The sequence below is a fragment of the Mus pahari genome, chromosome 5 (genome assembly GCF_900095145.1).
Source record: "Mus pahari chromosome 5, PAHARI_EIJ_v1.1, whole genome shotgun sequence".
Lineage (NCBI taxonomy): Eukaryota > Metazoa > Chordata > Mammalia > Rodentia > Muridae > Mus > Mus pahari.
The window spans coordinates 50,258,866-50,281,613 of record NC_034594.1 but is presented as its reverse complement, the minus strand read 5'-3'; the positions used below and the strand labels follow the sequence as shown (position 1 = coordinate 50,281,613).

At 43.7% G+C, this 22,748-nt stretch overlaps 1 protein-coding gene and 1 long non-coding RNA gene across 13 annotated transcripts in view; one reads left to right on the top strand and one right to left on the bottom strand.

Annotated features, from left to right (window-relative positions):
• Positions 1 to 7,409: 7,409 nt before the first annotated feature.
• On the bottom strand, positions 7,410 to 11,475 carry LOC110321271. Its single transcript, XR_002380518.1, has 3 exons — positions 11,428 to 11,475; positions 10,331 to 10,512; positions 7,410 to 7,615 (listed from the first exon to the last, which is right to left on the bottom strand). It is a non-coding gene; the product is annotated as an uncharacterized LOC110321271 (long non-coding RNA).
• A 109-nt stretch (positions 11,476 to 11,584) lies between these two features.
• Fn1 (fibronectin 1) overlaps positions 11,585 to 22,748 on the top strand; it is a 67,774-nt gene continuing 56,610 nt past the window's right edge. For 7 of the 12 annotated variants that reach the window (XM_021197239.2, XM_021197234.2, XM_021197233.2 and 4 more), the window contains exons 1-8: positions 11,585 to 11,989; positions 13,087 to 13,215; positions 14,050 to 14,187; positions 15,425 to 15,556; positions 16,632 to 16,769; positions 19,121 to 19,276; positions 21,440 to 21,631; positions 22,332 to 22,511. In XM_021197239.2, coding sequence (XP_021052898.1) covers positions 11,839 to 11,989; positions 13,087 to 13,215; positions 14,050 to 14,187; positions 15,425 to 15,556; positions 16,632 to 16,769; positions 19,121 to 19,276; positions 21,440 to 21,631; positions 22,332 to 22,511 — 1,216 coding nt within the window. In that variant the 5' untranslated portion in view covers positions 11,585 to 11,838. The remainder of the gene's footprint in view (positions 11,990 to 13,086; positions 13,216 to 14,049; positions 14,188 to 15,424; positions 15,557 to 16,631; positions 16,770 to 19,120; positions 19,277 to 21,439; positions 21,632 to 22,331; positions 22,512 to 22,748) is intronic. The other 5 variants (XM_029538833.1, XM_029538830.1, XM_029538832.1 and 2 more) reach the window with 3 other exon arrangements.

Here is a 22,748-nt window from a genome sequence, read left to right as displayed (position 1 = left end):
AGGCAGAGGCAGAGGCAGAGGCAGAGGCAGAGGCAGAGGCAGAGGCAGAGAGGCAGAGGCAGAGGCAGGTGGGTCTCTTTCTGAGTTCTAGGAAAGCCAGAACTACAAAGTCAGTTCCAGGACAGCCAAGACTAAATAGTGAGAGTCTGTATTAAAAAGAAAGTACTATGGGCTCCTCTAAGGTTCTAAGCAAGCATTGACCCCTGAGTCATCTGTGGAAACACTGACCCTTTCTTCCAAAGTCTGCCTGTACTCTATGTTACTCACTGGTTCCCTATTTAAATTTAAATATGTCTTCAGAGCTTGTATTACCATTTCTTACTTTAAAATCCTTCGTTTCCTTCAAACTCCAAACCCTCTTTTCCCAGACATTCTTTCTCCTTCTCCCCAGGTGGCATGACTAAGTCTCCAGGTGTTTCGGTTGCAGCTGTTGTGGAGGTTTGTGTAGCAGTCACGCTGGAGTCTGGAGTCACAAGGCTCCATCAACACCAAGCTGTAGAGTTCAGACAGCTCCCTGACAATTCTGCCCTTTTCATAAGGACAACCGTCACTTAGAATCAGGGCTCGCCTTTAGAAACTTGTAACTTAATTGCTTCTTTAAAGACTCTGCTTCCCATTAAGGTCCCAGTGTAAGGTTATGACTGATAAGGACTTCAACAAGTAGATTTGAGGGGAGGAAAATCCTTCGACTCTATTAGTATTCTTAGCAGGGACTCGGAAATATTTACTGTCTACATTTATCACTCAGCAGTAAATAGCAAGACATTAGGGGAGTTTGGCATAGAAATTACAGTTCTTGTGTATGTGTATATGGAAAGGGAGAAAGAGCGCGGGCTGTGGTACAGAGGTGTCAACATCAAGATGAAGCAAGCAAATGCAGAGGAGGGAAGCTAAGGGAGGCAAAAAGCATGGCTCTGTGACAGATGTGCCTGCAGGGTCCTCATAAATAAAATGTCTACTTCTGTTTCAGACAACAGTCCCAAACTGAATGATCCAGGTCCCTGGTCAAGTTCTGCTCATCAGGGTGTTTCAGAGCCAAAATGATTTCCAAAACATTTCCATCATCTTTATGGTAAATGCTGGATGTCAGCCATGTCTGCTTTTCTGCTGGTGAGACTGAACCGGAGGAGGCACAGTGTGGAATGACTTCCCCACCCGAGATCTGAAACACGTCACTACTCACATTCCACTGATGAGGATGATGTCTACTGTGTATCTAACTACCAGGGAGGCCATAAAGGAAGTCAACTGTGTGTGAGAAGACTTGCCCAGAAGAGACTGCTCCAGGTAGACATCTGGGAGTCACTGCCATCCCCCTTTAAAAATATGTAATGTGAGGAACAAAAGATTTCCTGGAAAGAATGAAGTCAGTGCCCTCCATTAAACACATGACAGTACTGTTTGGGAGAAAAGCATCAATGAAAATTTTGAGAGCTGCAATAAGATCAGGTCTATATAGAGAAATGCTAAAGTAGGACCATAATGAGGAGGACAAACATTAGAATGCCCAGAATCGCCGGGCGTGGTGGCGCACGCCTTTAATCCCAGCACTCCGGAGGCAGAGGCAGGCGGATTTCTGAGTTCGAGGCCAGCCTGGTCTACCAAGTGAGTTCCAGGCCAGCCAGGGCTACATGGAGAAACCCTGTCTCGAAAAACCAAGACAAAAAAAAAAAAACAAAAAACAAAAAACAAACAAACAAACCCCAAAAAACAGAATGCCCAGAATCCTCAGAGCCATGAGTAACAACTTCACATAGAAACTAATTGGTATCACTTTGTTTACATACTAACCACATTAGACAATAAGAGATACTATCATTATCTACCAATTAGCTTAATAATTAAATTGAACACCTAGCCAAGCCATGGTTATAGTATTTATTTCCTGTAGTGTGTTTTTCCTCATTGGCTTTCAACTAAGCTTTTTTTTTTTTTTCCCAATTCCAATCTTTGACATCAAGCCTCAAGGGAAATAGAATTTGTTTTCAAACTGTGGGCTGATAGAAAATGATGTAATACTGAATAAGGAAAACAGGGAATATTAAAATAACAGTAAAAACTTTATGTACTGAAAAACTGCCGAAAGTAACACATTTTACTGGATTCCAAATGAAAGGACCACAAAATAGACTTTCTAAAAATGCAGAATCCATGGGTTGTCAAAAGAGATCAATGGGTAAACGTGTGCCTGTAGTTAGACCTCACAACCTTAATCTGATCCTGGGACTCACTTCGTAGGAAAGAAGTAACTCGTAAGGGTTGTCCTCTGATCTCTATAGGTGCGCCATGGCGTTCATGCTCCCACACAGATATGGATACACACAATAAATGGTAAATTAAAAAAAAATACAATCTCAACTTATAGCTGAAGTATGGTGCCAAAGAGGATATTTTTTTTTCCAGTTGTTGACTAGTGAATTTAAACTGCTGGTAACACAGGAGCCCCCTTAGTAACTGCTCACATGGGGGAGGGAACAAATTGCTCCCTCACATGAAGCAACGATTCTGTATGACAAGATGTTAAGAGCCGGGTGCCATGCATTGATGGTGACAGCCAGAGGAATACAACAAAGTGAGGACGATGTCTCAAAATGGTAGGAAAAAGCTCACATAGTAAATGATTTGAACAATTTCATTACAAGATATTTATCCAAGAAAAAAAAAAATCCATCCATACAAAGAATGATTTATTCATACAATAAACAGAGATAAATCACAAAATACTCCTCCTCAGTGAAAGAGCCAGATGCCATGGGTACATAAAACTAGAAAACATAAACTAGGGCTGGAGAGAAAAAAAAAGTGGCAGAGAGTTGACTCATGGTTGCTGGGACAGGACAGGAGGGGATGGTCATACCAAGGACCAGAGCACTTCTGGTCACTCTTTTTTTTTTTTTTTTTTTTTTTTTTGGTTTTTNNNNCNGGNNTTNTNTGTNTNNNCCTGGCNGTCCTGGAACTCACTCTGTAGACCAGGCTGGCCTTGAACTCAGAAATCCACCTGCCTCTGCCTCCCAAGTGCTCCCACCACGCCCGGCACTTCTGGTCACTCTTATCAGAGACGACCCACTTTGTGGTGTACACATGACAACCCTTATCAAAGTGTATGTCTCAAAATGCAGCTGAAATCTGAAGGGAGTATCTTAGAGAAAGCGACAAACCATCTTTAAGATGTTCTAATCACCTTCCTCTCTATACTCCAACCCTCTACGTGGGAGCAGCCAGAGGCACAGTTTGCTGAACTATCTGAGCCAGGTGTTTAAGTGATAATTTTATCTAAGCATTTGTAATCAGTCCAAACAAACAAACAAACAAACAAACAAACAAACAAAAAGCCCACCACACTTTAAGAAAGAACAGTGAAAAGAGAAAGATTTTTGTTTTCTGAAGAAAAATAACTTCCCATTTATGATGTTGCTGTCCTGAACTCAAAATCTTTTGTCACTTAGGACAAAATCAGGACAGAACTGGTGTGCCACCTACTCAAAATTCCACACTTTGTATTGCCCTCCTAAACTGAAGTGGTTTTAATCATTAGGGTCTTCAACGTTTGCATTATTTTAGTCAAAGCTTGACTGCAAGAAGAAAATAGGCAGACGGGCTGGCTGTGTTTATTGATGAAGTCTCAGGAATCTTGCAAAACATGGCATCAGCTGATAGAAACAAGCCTTCTTTGCAAGAAAGGATAAATTACCAAGCATCTTTGAGATGGAATGCAGAGGAATTATGGCTAAACATAAATAACTAACAAAGACATTATAGTTGAAAAGTCTCCAGGTCACTGTGAGAAGTTTCAAAGTACTGAAAAAGGGCTGTCATCCTAAACATCACCTTGTGTTGTAACTACTGCATGATGCAAGCAAAAGCATCCTTCACTTTTATGTACAGGGCATCTGCAGATTTATGAAGCACATTTATTTGTTTGTTTATTGTCGGGGTTTCTCTGTAGAGCTCTGGCTGTCCTGGAACTCACTCTGTAGACCAGGCTGGCCTCAAACTCACAGATCTGCCTGCCTCTGCCTCCCCAGTGCTAAGATTAAAGGAGTGCATCATCTCACCTTCCTGCTGATGCCAACCTCTTTGCGTGACCCAAATGATTTGGTAGACACATCAGTATTTACATTCTGTAGCGGTATGATCGCCGCTGTATTAAAGCATTTTACTCTGGGAAAGCTATAGTGTTAGAGGGCACAGGGTCAGCAGCAGACTGGAGAGCTACAAGGGGAAAGTCATACCCAGATACTAACTGTTCAGTTTGGGAAAGAATTATGTTTCTTAGCTGTATTGTTACCACGCAAAATTAAACCACACATGACTGTCATGATTAGAGACTGCTAGAATTTTGATTGTGTTTCACCAGAAAACAGAACTCAAGTGGTTTTTTTCATGGGAAGACTTTGGGGGAAGGTATGTTACCAAAGTTGCAATGATGGATTAAATAAGTAATGCTTTAAGCTTTCAAGGATTAGCAACTAAGGAATACTGTCACGCTTGGGGCTGGAGAAACAGTTCAGATAAGAGAACATACTGCTTTTCTAGAGGAACTGAGTTCAGCTCCCAGTATCCAGGGCCCCACTTGGGCAATTCACAATCACCTGTAACTCCAGCTCCACGGAGTCTCTTCTTCACGCACATACCTATGTCTGTCTGTCTGTCTGTCTGTCTGTCTGTCTGTCTGTCTGTCTGTCTATCTATCTATCTATCATCTATCTACCTACCTATGATTTAAAAATCATTTAAAAAGAAATAAAGAGACTAGAGAGTTGGCTCAGTGGTTAAGAGCACTGACTGCTCTTCTCCAGAGGTCCTGAGTTCAATTCCCAGCAACCACATTGTGGCTCAGAACCATCTGTAATGGGATCCAATGCCCTCTTCCTGTGTGGCTGAAGAAAGCGACAGTCTACTCACGTACATTAAATAAATAAATAAATAAATAAATAAACAAACTAACTAACTTTAAAGAAAAAAGAAATAAAGAAAAATTTTGTCACTCTAGGCCACCATTGGTAGGGCAGAGCTCCTGAGAGCTGGAACCTCCTCCTGAAGGAGCTCTAAGCTGGATCAGGGTACCACAGGTCTGCTTATCTTCTGATGCACTAGCTCTGACCCACCCTATCCCTAGAGATAAATTAAATTTGATTAGAATTCTAATGGAATAAATTAACAATTAAAGAAGTTTATTTTTATTTTATTTTATGGTTTTTTTTTTTTTAACCTTGGAAGAACTCATTCTGTATTCCCTCACCCACTTGCCCTGCCCTAAATCCAGACCAATCTTGATCTATATTGCCCCCACTTTGAAAAGGGCAAGTTCTAGGAGCAGGAAGCTGCTCTCAGTAGGGCAGCTGGGAGTGGGGTGGGGGTGGGGAAGACCTTTCCTGTCCCCTTTCCTCCTGGATTCCTGCAAGCAGGCAGCTGGCTTGAGTAGTTCAGGAGGCCAGGCCCCAGGGCCCAGAGCAAAGCAAGTCGACCTGGAGGAAGACCTAAGGTAAAGCCACAGAGTTTCCCACACTGCTTGTAACTTACGTGGGGCAAAAATCACTTCAGGGAAAGCCGTGAAAGTCTTGGTTAAGGACATGAATTTTATGTCAGGGACCTTAATTTAAATTCCAGCCCAGTCTCATCTTTAAACTCCGAGCCTCAGTGAGGAAAACGAGGCTGTTAATATCTATTTCTGGCAGTTGCTTTGAGGACAAAGTTAAATAACACATGCAAAGTACTGAATACTGCCCTCCCCCCCTCCCTCCCGCCCCCCAGCTGTGGTCACTGTGTGACCAGAAAAAGCAGTCCTTAGATTTTTTTTTCTTCATTTACCAAGTGCTCGCTCCCAGGGAGCACGGAGGATAGCGCTGAGCCTCCAGAAGCCAACTCGAAAAGAGACCATTTCCACCAAACTTTCAGGCAAGGAGAGAGTCCCTAGTCTTTCACATTTGATCCAACATGCCCAAACTAGGCACAAGGGACTCGGGGCTCAGCAGAGTATGGTTGATAGGGTCAAAACCCTGATTCAATCCCCCTCCCCTGACCCCCTACTTGTCCACCAAAAAATTAGTCAGACTGCCACTTGACTGAAGAGTCCTGTACAACAAGTAAGAGCCAGGAGCACAGCTGTGCATAGCTTCATATGTGACCTCTCTTAGACTATTAGCCTCACGTTGGCGACGACATCTTCCCATATCCTGTAGTCAATTAATTGCTTTATGGGTGCTTTTGTTGCAAGAGCGAGATTACGAAGTGATACACCATTGCTGTGAGACTGGCGACTTAGAAAATGCCATTCTAGAGATTTTCTGAGCCAAAGATTTATATTTGTTAGGACGATGGGATGTTCCTGCGAGTTCTTGGTGGGGGCCAGTGCCATAGCTTGGTGCTGAGAGCACATGCTTAGCATGTGCCATAGCTGGTGCCATAGCTTCAGTGCGGAGCGCACATGATTAGCTTGCTTCAGGCTCTGGGTTCCACTCCTAACGCTTCGAAAGGAGACAGCTGTGGATAGGCGAGTGAGGAACTGCATATGCAGGTTGCTAGCAAGCCACACAGCTTAAATCAGTGTTTAAGAAAATCTACTTACTTATTTTTTTCCTATCGAGCTATTGAAATGTTATGATTCTTTGTGTTCCTTTTTCATGTTTTAAACAGTGATTTTTAAATGTCCATTCTATGTTAATAAAATTTTCATAGCTAATAAAACAATATATTGAATTAACCTAGGATGTAATTCAGTATAAATTTTGAGAGAACTATATTTTTGTTGACTTTTTTTTTTTTTTTTTTTTTTTGGAGACAGGGTTTCTCTGTATAGCCCTGGCTGTCCTGGAACTCACTTTGTAGACCAGGCTGGCCTCGAACTCAGAAATCCGCTTGTCTCTGCCTCCCGAGTGCTGGGATTAAAGGCGTGTGCCACCATGCCCGGCTTTTTTGTCCTCATTTTTATAATTCAGTTGGATGTGACCTTAATTTGTTACCACTAACTAGGCACAAAGAATGACTACTGACACCTCTATCACAATCATTACTGTTGGTATACATTTTTACTTAAAGCATAATATTCATGGTTATTTTTAAAGATTTATTTATTTTATTATATGTAAGTACACTGTAGCTGTCTTAAGACACTCCAGAAGAGGGCGTCAGATCTCATTATNGATGGTTGTGATCCACCATGTGGTTGCTGGNATTTGAACTCAGGGCCTTCAGAAGAGCAGTCAGTGCTCTTAACCGCTGAGCCATCTCTCCAGCCCTCATGGTTATTTTTATGCATCTGATTCTACCTTCATGACCAATTGCATATGAGAAATCTGGAATATGTGGTGTTTAAAAAAAATCAAAATAATTTAAATATGAAAAATCTTTCAAGTTTTTTTTTTCTTTTATGTCAACCTTCCAAAACAAATTGCTAACAGAACAAAATTGGGCTTAAAATCATGTTGCCAACATAAGATAAAGCCAAACTGGAAAAAGAATCAACAATTAATATAAATAAAGATTTCCCAACCACATGCTGCCCGTCTTGGGAAGTAGAGACACGTCTAGTGAAGTGGTGCAGTTGCACAGAAGTTCTTTTCATTTTACTAGATGAAGTGGACTTCTTTGCAAAGCCTTCGGGAGTTACATCATTCTAATGAGAAAAGAATATTCCTGTTAAGGAGCAAAAGGCATGGATTAAGGCTTTTTAAAGTGCTGATTTTTTAAAAAAGCATCTTCAAATATAAATAAAATGCTTATTAAGTTAAAATTAGCCAGCTTTCAAGGCATAATTTAACCATTATCAAATATTTGCTCCCTAGTTGCCGGCTTCTTTCTGTCAAGTCTGGACAAACTGCTCAGACACTCTCTCCACGCCGCCTGCCCACGGGACAGCTAATGCTTTTTCTGCACCTGTGCTAAATGAGCAGCAGTTTTGTAAACGTGGCTGTTTTAAGGCAAAAAAAAAGGGAAGGATTTCATGCAAAGACAAAAACAAAAAAATCAACAAACTACGTCCCTCCCCAAACCCTAAAAACCAAAATAAGCAAAACGACTGTAATCCATCTCCATTCAACTTTCCGATAGAAAAATCGGGACATCTATGAACACACTACTACGGAGGCTAAAAGGTTCAAGATCACCCAGCCAAAGAATACCCCTGGCAGGACTCAGACATTAACGGAGGATACAGGCCAAAGATTTTCAGGGGAAAAAATCTCAGCCACTGTCACCCAGTTGTATTCGCTGAAGTCCAGATGTTCTTATCAGGGGTTCCCCTCCCCCAGTAGGCAAGCAATTTGATCAGTAGGGATATTGACTATAATGTTTATTAGTCATAAAAAAACAACCAAACAACCAAACACTTTTTTGCTTAGAACATAAAAATTTACCCTTAAAACTTATCCCGTGAGCTGTTTCTATTTCAGTCCTGAGGGAGTGGGTCTAATAAATTATCTTTGCTCTTCACCCAACTATGACTTTAACTCAAAAGAAGTCAATCCAATTCAAGTTCTATACCACACACACTCTTGATCATCTCCCTCCAACAGCAAAACATCCGAAGAACGTACCCCACAAATGTGCTCCCTTTTTCCCAGTGAATTTTTTTTTTTTTTTTTTTTTTTTTTAGGTTTTTCGAGACAGGGTTTCTCTGTATAGCCCTGGCTGTCCTGGAACTCACTTTGTAGACCAGGCTGGCCTCGAACTCAGAAATCCGCCTGCCTCTGCCTCCCAAGTGCTGGGATTAAAGGTGTGCGCCACCACGCCTGGCTTCCCAGTGAGATTTTAAGTTGTCAGAAACTCACTGGGAAAATTCTGCCATCACAGCAGTTACAGGGAGAAGCAAGGCACGGCCCTTCATGGTTAAATGTGTCTTGGTCACATTTATACCGCCACACACAGACAGCTAGTGCCCCCCGAGGAGCTGATGGGGAAAGAGAAGTCACCAGTATACTGAATTCAGGCCAACTTCTTCCTAGAAAAACTAAGAAATGAGGATGCTCTGTGGTTGCAACCTAGGATCAGGTCTTTGAAATAAAACCAGAGAATGCTAAAAGTGCTACAAACAAAAGAGTTAAACAAACAAAACAAGCCCTCCAAAACAAACCGACAACAGCAGCAACAACAAAAACACCCAAAACAAAACCCCAAAAGTTTGGTGAGGTATAGTTTCAACTGATTCCCTAGAATTAGAGTTACAGACAGTTGTGAGTGGTCATGGTCATGTGGTTGCTGGGAACAGAACCTGGGTCCCCTGGAAGAGCAGTCTGTGCTCTAACCATTGAGTCATCTCTCCAGTTCCCCGACACCAACTGTAATCTTTAAGACTTAATTATCTCTGAGTGAGAGATAATCGACTTGAATTGGAAGAAAGCTGGATGGGGGAAGGCTACTATAGCAGGGCCAGTTTACCTTAATTAAGAAAATATCTCCATGTCCCAAATCAAAAACAAAACACAACTTTCAAGTAAAAGCATTCCTATAAAATTCAGCCAAATATTTTTGTTTGTGGGCCACCAGAGACATTTTCTATGGGGCTGAAAGAGAAAACTTTCTTCTGAAATGTAAAGTGGCTTCTCTGCAAACCTTTCTAATAAGTATATTATTTTAAAGTATTTTGAGTACGGTAAATATATCAAACTATCATATTTTTGTGACAAAATTCTTTTCTAACCGCTTATTTCCTTCCTCCAGAATCTACCATATTTGTGGAAAGCCTTCCCTTCAGGTTTATCTATCAAGCATCCTGATTTCCAGGTACCCTTCTCCCCTCTGGAGAGAGCACTTCCCAGAAGTTCACTGTTTTACAAGGAGCCCTTTTAGATCTGAAAAGAGAAAACCGTTTTGTCAAGGGATGATGAGAAATTCCAAAAAAACTAACTCAGACGGGGATTCTAAATTTGGGGAATGTATGGCACTCGTTCAACCCCGAGTGCTGGTCACAAAGATTCTCGGCTTATTTTACACCGCTTGTAAGAAACTGGTATTCGCTGTGGATTTTTGTTTGTTTGTTTGTTTGTTTGGTTTTTAGTTCTTTACATCAATAAAAATAAATGTTAATTTTGCGTCTTTAATATGTTGAGGATTTTATAAAGCACACAAATTCAAATTATCCTTAAGGCAGAACTTTTGGAGAAAACAAGAACCTGGTACAAATAACATATCTTACTAGTAGCTTTAATATGTTCTCAAAGCAAACGAGACTGTAACTGAGGGAGAAAGCCAAGTTTGGGGTTCGGATCTGCTGCTTTGAAAACAGTGGGATTCTTGGTTTTTTTGAAGCCCTACCAAAGCAACTGGGGTTGTGTGTGTATGAAAGGTTAAAAAAAAAAAACAAAAAAAAACCAAAAAAAAAAAAAAACCCAACTTGTTAGAGCTGCTGGCTTCATGGGGACTTCTCCTATCCCCTTTTCAACCTCAGTAGTGTAGGAAGTCCGGAGAATTTTCAGTGGAACGTTATACATTCTTGAAGCAGATAACAATTGAAATATAAAAAATCTGGCGGCGGGGGAGGGGGTGGATAGTGGAATTCTGCCATGACTGCGAAGTCTGAAAATAAAATAAAATAAACGCTCAGATACATGCAAGGGGATTGGGGGGAAATCTGGAGGAAAGCAAGACATTAAACTTTTGTACCCATCCTCACCCAACCCCCCCTTCAGAGGCCGCCTAGGTGACTCTGCTTTGAGTGCAGATGGCCCAGTGAACGTGGCATGGACGGGAAGCCCCCCCCCCCATCAGCCAGTTCAACTTTCCCCCTTCTCAAGCTGTTCACCACCGCCCTTCTAAAAGAAACAGGCACCCCCATTCCCAGGAAAGGAAAACTTTGCTTCACGACTTAGAAAAGAAACTTTTTGTTGCTTCCTCTTTGCAGAGAAACTTGGTCCTGTGAGTTTGTCTGGAATCTGCAGAGCGCCGCGCAGAACCCTGGGCTGTTGGAAGCTCAGGGAAGGGGTCACCTCTGCCACGCGCTTTCTCGCAGACTCTTCCTTGAAACCTGGCAGGTACTGTGTGGAGAAATCGGGGTCTGAGCCTACCTAACACCGTAAAGGCAAAGAAAGGGACCCTAGGCGGCGCCCAGGACCCAGGAAAAGCACCCAGAAGGAGCCGCCCCGCCCCGGGGCTGCAAAAGTGAAGTTTGGATTCCTACAGGGACAAGGTGGTGGCCACTTTATGACTTTTTCCTTCCCCACAAAATACACTCCAGTGAGCACAGACTTTTCTCAGAGGTGACGCAATGTTCTCAAACACCTCCACGGCCACCAATTAAAAAAAAAAAAAGTTAAGAGATGAGGGGGTAAGCTTTACCACCCCAGGCTTCCTTAGGCTCCAGCCCCTCCCTCCCTTTCCTTCGAGTCTACTTCACTTTACAGCCGTTTCCCATCCCTACCCCCAACCCCCCTCCCAAAAGTTTGACGACCGCAAAGGAAACCAAAGGGGGAAAAAAGTTCTCTAGTCCCAGACCTGGCGGGAGATCAGCATCTCTTTTGTTCGGGGCGAACCCACCGTACCCCGTGACGTCACCCGGACTCTGGGCCAATCGGTGCGCGGTCGGCGGCGGCTGCGGCGGCAGGAGGGGCGGGAGGAGTCGGACCGGACCCTCCTCCCCGGAGCGCAGGGCCTCGTGGGGGGCGGGAAGGGACTGTCCCATATAAGCCTCTGCTCTTGGGGCTCAGCCGCTCGCACCCGCCGCGCTGCACAGGGGAGAAAAGGAGCCCAGGGTGTGAGCCGGACCTGCGGCCACAACTTCTGGTCCTCCTTCCATCTCCCTACCGGCGTCCCCACCTCAGGACTTTTCCCGCAGGCTGCGAGGGGACCCACAGTTCGTGGCCACTTGCCTCCTGGGGAGGGCGACTCTCCTCCCATCCACTCAAGATGCTCAGGGGTCCGGGACCCGGGCGGCTGCTGCTGCTAGCAGTCCTGTGCCTGGGGACGTCGGTGCGCAGCACCGAAGCCGGGAAGAGCAAGAGGCAGGCTCAGCAAATCGTGCAGCCTCAGTCCCCGGTGGCTGTCAGTCAGAGCAAGCGTGAGTACCGACAGTCTGGCTCAAACCGGCCGGCGGCAGGGATGGGTTGGTCCTCAAACGCCCGCTCAAGTTGTGGCTAAAGTTTTTGCGCGCGTGCGTGGCTGTGCGAACGTGAGTGAGTGCGCGCTTTATTGAGGGAAACCAGCTGTGGACACAAAAGGCTTAGGTCTGAACAGGCTGGTTGCGGGTAAAGTGGAGGTATGGACCGTCTGTTCTCCCCCCCAAGTGCGCTAACAATTCTTACACCTTCAGTTCGCCCTTCCAGGAACCAAAACTTGTGAAAGAGAAAAGAGACACGAACTTACAAATTTTACATCAGAGATTAGTGTGGTTTCCCCGATCCTTATTTTCTTTATCAGTAAATAACACGGGGAGGAGGTAAGACTAAATAGGTAGTTTCTTAACAACTTGAAAGAGATGTTAGTTGGTTAGTGCTTTGCGGGGATAGCCTAGGATTCTTCCCCAAGAGCAAGGATAGCCATTTCTCTTCCAGTTTTCCAGAGACACACTCTTCCTTTATCTTGGGCTAGAGGAATTTTTAAAAGTTCTTCCTCCTTTTTTTCTTTTTTCTTTTTTTTCTTTTCTTTTTTTTTTTTTTTTTTTTTTTTTTTTTTTTTTTTTTTTTTTTTGCCATGATCTCACACTGTAGCCTAAGCTAGCCTGGCACTCTCCTGTGTTGTCCAGGCTTGTGTGTTCAACTTGGGAGCAATTCTCCTGCCTCAGTTTCTACAGAGTTGGGGTTATTGGCATAGTCCTAAGGACACCCAACTTAAAAGTTTTCTTGCCTCTCAGAATGTTTCAATTCTGCTGAGGCAGTTCCCCTGACCATATGGACATGACGTCATTGTATAACTTTTACCCAAGTTAAAAGATAAGAAGGAAAAAAAAAAAAACCCAACCCTGAACACCTACATAAACAATGCTTAAATCTTTGATTAGCTAGTTTCCACATCTGAACTTTAGTGGACTATTGCTTTTAAGAGTTTTTGTGTTTGTTCAGGCTCACCAAGTCAGTTGGCAAAATTCAGTAGTTTTGTAGGGGAAAACGAGGGGGAGGGATGGGACTGTTAATAACTTTCCCCATCAATTCTTCTCAGCTGGCTGTTTTGACAATGGGAAGCACTATCAGATAAATCAGCAGTGGGAACGGACCTACCTCGGCAACGCCCTGGTTTGTACCTGCTATGGAGGAAGCCGCGGCTTTAACTGCGAGAGCAAGCCTGAGCGTAAGTGGAAGGCAGGCTGGTCCCTGGCAGAGATGATGCTTTAAGTAAAACCACATTTGCCTTTTCCTCCCCCCCCCCCCCCCCCGCTCCAGTCGCTTGTAATTCCCTCTTATTAGACTTCTCGCACTGGCTTTTCACATGCTCTTACCTCTAAAACAAATGTCATCCGCACGAGTTTCCAAAGCCGCCTTTTTTATTCTCTCAGGAGCTTTTGATTAGGAAAATGAAAGGTTTTGCGCGTCTCCCTTCAAAAAGAAAACTTATAAAAGTTTTGCTTATAAAAGTTTAATTTATTAGGAAGTTATCTCAGATCTTTTGGCTCCCGATTACGGGTCAGAAGCTGCTTTGAGGCGCTGGGCTGTAAAGTGATGTCTTAGCTGCAGTTCCATGAAAAACAAACAAACAAACAACCCACCACCACTTCTGAGACTCCTGAAGCCCCTTGAGATGTTTCTTGTGAACTCCATTCAGAGAGGCTGCTGAGGGAGGGGACAGGGCAAATGCTTCAGTGCAGCTGACAAAGGCCAGCGACTGCTGGGAGGCCGGGAGGCCGGCAACCTTCAAACTGTTTGTGTCCCTTGTGACCCTTGAATTGATTTCCCTGGTTTGAGACTGGAATTTGAAATGTTTCCTCTGTAACTCAGCTGGTCACAGGGTGTGGCTTTTTCCTGAGAACTCTTTACATTATAAATAAGGGAACTGTGGAGAGCTGGCCAAAGGTCGAGAACTCTGGTTTTATTAAAGCCTAACTTAAAAAATTTGTCTCACTTAAGTTTCAAAGTAGCCATGTATGTGTGAGAGACTCACGAAGACTTTTTTTTTTCCTTTCCACAGCTGAAGAGACTTGTTTTGACAAATACACTGGGAACACTTACAAAGTGGGTGACACTTACGAGCGCCCTAAAGATTCCATGATCTGGGACTGTACCTGTATCGGGGCCGGGCGAGGCAGAATCAGCTGTACCATTGCAAGTAAGAGAGGCCTTCTGTGATGTGATGGAGGTCACATATACACACTCCCTGCCTTTGCCTGTTGTCCCTGACTGAATAGGGAATACTTTTTACTTCAATGACCAAACCCCATGTGGTCACCCAACAAGCTCCTGTACATCTGGAAGATTGATCTAAGCAGAGATGGAATCACTCTCTCTCTCTCTCTCTCTCTCTCTCTCTGTGTGTGTGTGTGTGTGTGTGTGTGTGTATGTGGACAGTGGAAGATCTCTTGGTTCTTTTCAATAAGATATGCCCAAGGGACCTACCTATTTTAAATTATCTGGGCCTCTTTAAGCCAGCTTGATCATATTATCCTCTGCAGCTATCTATGAGCCAGAAGGGTTTTGTTCTTTGTCATGGAGTCTGGCTCTCTGTGATGAATAGACTAGACTTGGGGAGAAGATCTTGCTGTTCTCAAATTCAACACAGACTGATGAGCACAGAGCATCTCCAAGGAACTTTAGGCCCTGGGCTCATTCTCAGGAAGTCTACAGCTATGGTAGTCTTTCTAGTGTGACTCACTGGGTTGCCAGTACGTTCTATTAATAAGACTGTCTCTAAAAACCAACTTCTAAATATAAGTCCTCTGTCCAAAAGAACTAGTTAGGCCCTTCTGAATAGACCAAATCAATAGTTCCAACATTTAATGTGAGGGTTTTTCCAAGTTTCCTGGCAAAGCCCAAGAGTCGATGGTACACAGGACTTGGGACCCTGCATACAAGTCAGCCGTTGGGTTTAACAGCCTAAGAAAGTATCGGGGTTTCCACCCTCATGAGTGTGGATGCTTGCTTTCCGCCGGGGTGCTGTTTCCATCCTGGAGTAGAATGCAGGCTCTCCCTCCTCTAGGAGAATGGAGTGCAGTGCCCATGTAGCTCACCTTGCTGTCTAGGAGAGGGACAGTTTTCCCCAGCTCCTTTCTGTCTAGGGAATATAGATTATCTGTGATCTCTCTGGGGAACCACGATTTATGACTTCTTGCCATTCAGAGTTCTCCAGGGCTTTCCCTTTGTGCTTTAACCATTGACCCCAAGTGAGCAGATGTGGTGTTGGCCTTCTGCTTTTTTTTTTTTTTTTTTTTTGACAGGAGAGCTGATCTCAGGGTTAGGGATTGCATTTTGGCCAACATACGTACTTATCTCAGACCGAACACTGAGATGAGCACCCCCTGAATTCTCTGAATCACGTTCCCCTAATGTTTGCCTCTGATCTGTAACAGATCGTTGCCATGAAGGGGGTCAGTCCTACAAGATTGGTGACAAGTGGAGGAGGCCACATGAGACTGGTGGCTACATGTTGGAGTGTCTGTGTCTGGGAAATGGAAAAGGGGAATGGACTTGCAAACCTATAGGTAAGTGGCTCGCATGGGAGACAGAGGGGAACGGAGGCACAAGCAGATATCCTACCCAAATCACTGGCCAGGACAGCTGAGTCACAGCGTAAAAAAAAAGCCAGTGACGTGCAGTGATTCAGCAGCCTTAAGGAAATCAGATCCTGAACGATGAAACATAAAGAAATCTTAATTTTTTTTGGAAAGCACCAGGTGGAGTTAAAATCTTTAGGAAGCAGTGATTTCTTTTGTTTATATACTATGCTGTCCCCTTGGTGAAGAAGACATGTTATTTAAAGGAGGAAAAATTAACACTATTGACACATTTCTTGTTGGAACGCAGTTAGTTAAAGCACAAAATGCCATGTGGCTCCGGTCACACCTTGTTAATTTCCTTAAAAACAAACATTAAAGGTTGTGGGGTTTTTTGTTTGTTTGTTTTATTTATTTTATTTAATTTTATTTATTTATTTATTTTTGTCTCAGCCTCGGTTGTACTCTGTGAAGCCCAAAAAAGTTTTGGGTTCTGTTTCTTAGTTCTCCAAATAAGTCTTGTGGTTTTTCAAATTTGTTTTGTTTTTGTTTTTTTATGTTAGTCTAAAATTGAAAGGATGCTCCTCTCATTCTCTGTGAGTTGTTCATATTTTATATTGGTTTAGTTTAGAGACCCACAGAGATCAGTGGTAGAGAGCACTTGCTGAGGCTAACATAAGGTTATGGGTTCAATTCCCAGGACCAAATTAATGAATTTTTTAAAAAAATGGGATTTTTGCATAGGCTAGTCATCTCCCACAGGGTACAGACATGCATTTCTTTCCACTTGAAATGCTAGTGGGAAGCTTGGGACTGGCAGAAAATGCTGTCTGTGTACTCATTAGGACAACAGAATTTACTTGCAGCAAGGCTGGGGCTTCCTCTTGCTCTGGCTTCTTGCTCTGTGCTTAGCTGCAGGGTGTGCCTGCTCTTCCGAACAGAGTGCCACTTTAAGACCTGTGGCTGGGGTTTTGCTTCCCTGCTACGCTGTAAATTATAGGGAGACGCTATCATTTTAAATCGCTTTTCCTCCTTTCTTTTTGCTTTCCCATTGCTTCTCCAGCCGAGAAATGTTTTGATCATGCTGCTGGGACGTCCTACGTCGTGGGGGAGACCTGGGAAAAGCCCTACCAAGGCTGGATGATGGTGGACTGTACTTGTCTAGGCGAAGGCAATGGACGCATCACCTGTACCTCCAGAAGTATGTTTTAGCTCTTTTCTGTCGAAAATGCAGCCTGCTGTTGCTTCTGGATTCCTAGAGAGAGTTGTAGTGCTGGGTAATGCTTTGGTGGTCCTAAGATGTCCAGAGAAACTGTATAACCAACACCTTCTGCTTCTTCAGAGGATACTCAATAACTCAGTTCTACACTGCCTTAGGCAGTCAGCTAGGAAAAGTAAAAAGAGCCTTAGTGATGATTCACACGCTGGTTGGCTCTTCCTTGATCTGGAGATTATCACAGATTTCTTTCTGGTACTAAGGACAATTAAATCCCTAAAGTAGCATGTAAATGAATCCTTTGACCTGGGGGGAGCTATTGACATGGAAATAAAAGGTTCTACCCTTGTCCAGATTTCCTTCTATGTTTGAAGTTTAAATAAGGTTTACTGACTAAACATGAACCTAGTGGAAATGAGTCTTGCCCAGTATTATCCTCCTAACAGGAAAGTGGAATGAATTTCTGTGTGTTGTTTGTTCATTTGCTGGGCAGAGAGACTGTTAAATTATAACCGGTCCTTGCTCTTACACTACAATGTGAGCAGTAAGGGTCTAACTTGGTGACTTAAATATTGCTGCATTTGCAGTGTCAGGAAAAAAAAAAAAATAAATCAACCGTTGATTCAGGCAAATGCATATACACACAAGAACAGAGGTCCAAGGGACGTGTCTTTTCTGCCAAGGCCGCCCCCGCCCCAAGTGTTGTCAAACCTGAACCTGTTTTCAGTATCTTTGTTGAAACTCCTAATGCTGAGCTTTGTAAGTGATTAATACATGAGCCTTCCTCATCTTTGACCTACTAAGTGTTCCCTGAAGGCTAAGCTGATGCCCAGTTCCTATGTCCCTCCCTGTAGCACCACATACAAAGTAAGTACTTGGGACATTTTGTTGATCCCATGCTATTTGCTTGAGACGCTTCCCATGCTGTCAGAAGAGTTTATAGTGATTGGGAAGAGTCTGAATTAGATTTCTTTCTACATTTGTTTATTTTGTGTGTGGAGGTGGGAGGCACACACACACGCCACAGTGTGTACTTGGAGGGCAAAGGACAGTTTGGACCACGCAGGGGGCAGTGACCTCAGGTTGTCAGGTTTGGTGGCTAGGGCCCTTACTAAGCCAGCCAGCTAAGTGGCCCAGAATTAGATGTCTCATTTGTCTTCAGCTAAAATACTGCCACAAAGGGCTTGGAAGACTGACGCTCATCCCAGTTCTAAATCAAAAGATCTAAGGAGCCTATAAGTTGGGGGGAAACATTTGATCTTTTTCCATGCCTTATTTTTGTGTGGCAAAGAATTTGAACTTGGGTGGTATTTTTAATTACTAGTTTAAGCTGGATAAACAAAACACATTCAAGATATCTAGATTTGACTTTTTTTTTTTTTTTTTTTTTTTTTTTTTTGCATTCGTTTTAAAATTCATGCTTCAGCAAATTCCAAGGCTGTTGTTAGTTTGAAATTCTACAGATGGAACTTTGAAGGCGGAGGCAGCAATTAAGACTTCAAGACAATCTTAGAAGGGAGAAGAAGGATGCCTGAGGCCAGCTTTTTATAGGGATAATAAGAGACAGCATCCTTAACTCCAGAAGAGACCTTTTAGCCATGGGATAAGACATTTTGTAGTTGTTATTGTTTATTATTACTGTGATTATTACAATTACTATTATACAGGGAGGGTTCTCATAAGCCCAGGCTGGCCTAGAACTAACTTACTATGTTTCTGAGAGAGACCTTGAGCTCTTAACACTCCTCCTGCTCCTACCTCCCAGGTGCTGGGGTTAAGGTGTGGGTGACTTGGTAATTGTAAAACAGGTGGTTTTGGGTGGGGCAAGAAAAGAGAACCTTCTAGGCAAAGAAGTTGTTTTTCCACAGGAATACTTTTACATAACAAGTGCAGAGATTGGTGCGTTTAACTTTGATAGCTTCCCTGGGGCAGTTGAAGAGACCTGCCTCCCTATTGTTTATTGAAAGGAGGGCCATAGGCTGTAATTACCAGGAAAAGGTCTGGAAGACCCTGGGGAATAAAAAGTAGATTGCCAAAGAATGAATTGAGTCAAAAGAACCAATGTAGAAAATCTTAATTTTTTTTTTTTAAGCAATAAAAGACACTGAACAATATTTTTTCTCTTTTTTTCCTTTGGCAAATGGAGAGGTAGGGCTGTGCTGTAACAAACCGTGTATCTGAATTTTAATATCTGCATCACCAGCACTGGATAGGATGTACTAACAGCAACAAGAGCCACTCAGAAGCGTTCAACTGCAACATCCCTACCTTAGTGTGGATGGCTGCATGTTGGTTACGAGGTAACTTCTATATTCAATGCTTCTCTCCCGAAACAGATAGATGCAACGATCAGGACACCCGGACGTCCTATAGAATTGGAGACACGTGGAGCAAGAAGGACAACCGAGGAAATCTGCTTCAGTGTGTCTGCACAGGCAATGGCAGAGGGGAGTGGAAGTGTGAGCGACACGCGCTACAAAGTGCTTCCGCTGGTGAGGCGCTGGGACCAGGGGACAGCTCGGTGTACCATGACAGAGTGATTTATAGAGTTTCAGCTAAGAAGCTGGAGTCACATAACTTTGAATTCACATAATTTTGTTTAAAAATATTCATTCTATATTGTGAACAAAATTGAGTGGCGTGAAGTGGAGACATGCCTTTAGCACAGAGGATTGGGTTGGAAAACATGGTACGATGGTCACGGCTCTGTTAGTCCAGTGTTTGCCTTATGAGCACAGGGGACAGAGTTCAGCCTAGAACCAAAGTAAATATCCAAGTGCGATGGTGTTATCCCAGCACCAAGAAGATGGAGACAGGAGGAGGGTACCTGGGGACTACAGACCAGCCAGTTTACACTCCTTTTGTGTGGGTGGTTCCAGGCTGGCCAGCCCTCTTTTCTTGGGGGAGTTGGGGGGAAGTCGTGTTCTAGGTTTGTGAGAGATGGTGTCTTAGAAAACAAGATACATGGCTCTGGGCGTAATCCCTGCCTTCTGCATGCACCACATGCATGCGCACATAGATAATGTGCACGCAACCCTCCCTCACATGTATAAGCAATGGTGAGTGAACGTGTGGTATGCACTTGGAATCCTCAAGTCCTGGCTTCAATTCCCAGCACCCTCCCAAAATACCTCAATAATTATTATATAAACTTAAAAGAATAACTAAAACAAAGGTATTTGTATGTATCTTGGATGCTTTGTCAGAGTCTGAGGATGGGTTCGGAGCACTTGCCAACCGTGCGCAAAGCCCTGGTTTTGGTTCCCCATCACTAAGTAAAAGGAGGGTGGGTTGTGCCTGTGATTCCAGGGCTCAGGAAGAGAGATGGAGGATCAGAAGTTCAGAGTCATCCTTGGCTACTTAGTGAGTTCCAGTCAAATGCTGTCTCTCATACACACACACACACACACACACACACCTGAAGAAGGAAATGCAGCTCCTGTGGGGGCTGCCTTCCCGCTATTGCGCTCTGGGTTTTCATCTAGCTTTTACTGTGTGATATTCCAGCCTTGTTACTTAGCCTCTTAGCAATCAATCATTCAGCTAATAGTAATTAGATTTTTTTTTCCCTTTTGATGAGTTTATCTTGACCTAATTAATCCTTGTGAAAGCAAACAAGGTTACATTTGATGATCTCTACATTATCCAATTATCATCAATAAAAACAGCTATTGGCCATAAGAGGAAGAACAGCTATGAATGTCAGTTTACTGAACTAGATTAAGGATTAAATATACTTAAACAATACATCTAATCCCAGTTAACTATTTTTATGGCATCACTAATATACTAAGGTATTTCATTATTAAAAGCTTTGAGAAACACCGTTAAATGAAACAACCTCTTCTATGAGGGCCTTGACGTCCTTCTGTATGGTGGGCCTTGACACCATTGTCTGAGTTCTCTTTGGGTATTAGTGCTCACCAGCGCTGGGGGAGAGGCTAGATTCATTCTGGAAGCTCTTCCACTGCCAGTTCTGCTGCTGCTACGGCCTCGGACCTTCAAAAGTCAGATTTCTAAAAGAGAAGCCAGCACAGTCCGCGGTGTTAACTCTCAGAGGAAATGTGTGGGGATTGGTTGGCTTTAGGAAAACAAGCACACATCCTAAGAAATTCTGCTGAGCACAGACACCCAGGAAGAGGGCTAGCTTAGGACATCTGTAGCTCCCAGGGTGGCCTCCTGAGAGCCAGGTTTTAGAGAGGGTAGGATATCCCCTGTGGATTGTCAGGGGTCTCTCCGGAAGAGAAAAGGCCACACACCCGAGCATCTGAGAGCTGTGAGGGAGGAAAGACAAGGCAGACCATTTCAGGTGAATGGGGAGCCACAGGGAGAAGGCAGGAGCAAGGTACCCAGGAATGATGAGCAGCTCAGTGGGTTGAAGCTTAGAACAGGGCGGGGAAGGCTAGCAGCCAGGCGGGAGGGGAACGCTAGAGGGCTGTGGAGCTCACAGATGGGTCGCTTCCTAGCATGACTGAAGGTTTGTGGAAGATAATCCTCTGGGTTGTGCTGTTCAGGTGACTCTGATGAGATTATCTGAGGCGTCTTGTGACTCACCTTAGGCTGAATGGGGAAGTTCCAGGTCAAGGCCAAGAAGACTCTGGACTCATTGACTTCTTGCTTCCAGTTTTAGAACTTTCTCATTCTCCTGCTCTTAGGATCTGGCTCCTTCACTGATGTCCGAACAGCTATTTACCAACCGCAGACTCACCCCCAGCCCGCTCCGTACGGCCACTGTGTCACAGACAGTGGTGTGGTCTACTCTGTGGGAATGCAGTGGCTGAAGTCTCAAGGACACAAGCAAATGCTGTGCACGTGCCTGGGCAATGGAGTCAGCTGCCAGGAGACAGGTAGGCACCCTCTCTGCATAGTGATACCAGAGGTCCTACATTCACTGTCTGCAGTATCTTAGCTGTTCATAAAAAAATGTAAAACGATAAACCCAGAAAAGGTTATAATCCTGTGATAAAAATCACAGTAGTTGACATTTTCTTCTCTATTCTTATAACTTGTATATTTTCCTCCTATCGTGAGGATCAAACTGCTTTGCATTATCTGTATTTGCCGAAAGGGATGCTGCAAGAACATCATTTTTTAAAAAAAATTTTTTATTTTTTTATTATTTTTTCTCAACTAGCCAATAATCTGTACTCCGAGTTTAATTTGGAATTATAGATGTCTTTGAGCAGCACACTGTCTCTTCTGGGTCAAAAACACTTTCTTTTAAGATTGTTTTTCTAGAGCAGCCGTATATACTGTTTCTTCTTTTGGGAATGTAAGCAAGCATGTATTTCTCTGTGCCATCTTCGAATCATAATAACTTGTATTAATAGAGCTTTACAAATGGGGAAATTGAGTCACGGTAGCGGAAGTGTCTCCCAGAGACATTAACAGGGGAACTCTGGCTCACCCTTAACCAGCTGACTTGACTTTTCATCTTGACCCTTTAGTAACATGGTCTCCATTTAAATTAGAAATTTGTCACCACTGGGGTCAGAGGTGAGGGTGGAAAACAACTGTACTGACCGAGACTCTTGGTTATGCTTGTAGCCGTGACCCAGACATATGGTGGCAATTCAAACGGGGAGCCCTGTGTCCTCCCGTTCACCTACAACGGCAGGACCTTCTATTCCTGCACCACCGAAGGGCGGCAAGACGGGCATCTGTGGTGTAGCACAACTTCCAATTACGAACAAGACCAGAAGTATTCCTTCTGCACAGACCATGCGGGTGAGTGTCCTGGGAGGTGCCAGAGTAGGGCAGACGTATGTCTGTCTGTCCTTGCCATGCACACCCTTCCGTGTGCCAGCAGTCAGTCAGTCATTCCGAGGCTGCACGGAACTACCGCTTTGATCTATTTGGACCCAAGAGGCACAGCTAATCCCACAGCAGAGGCAGGCAGTTTCCATGTCCCTTAGCACCACTGGGGAAATGTCACCGAGGGAAAAGCCCTATGGTTTGATTATT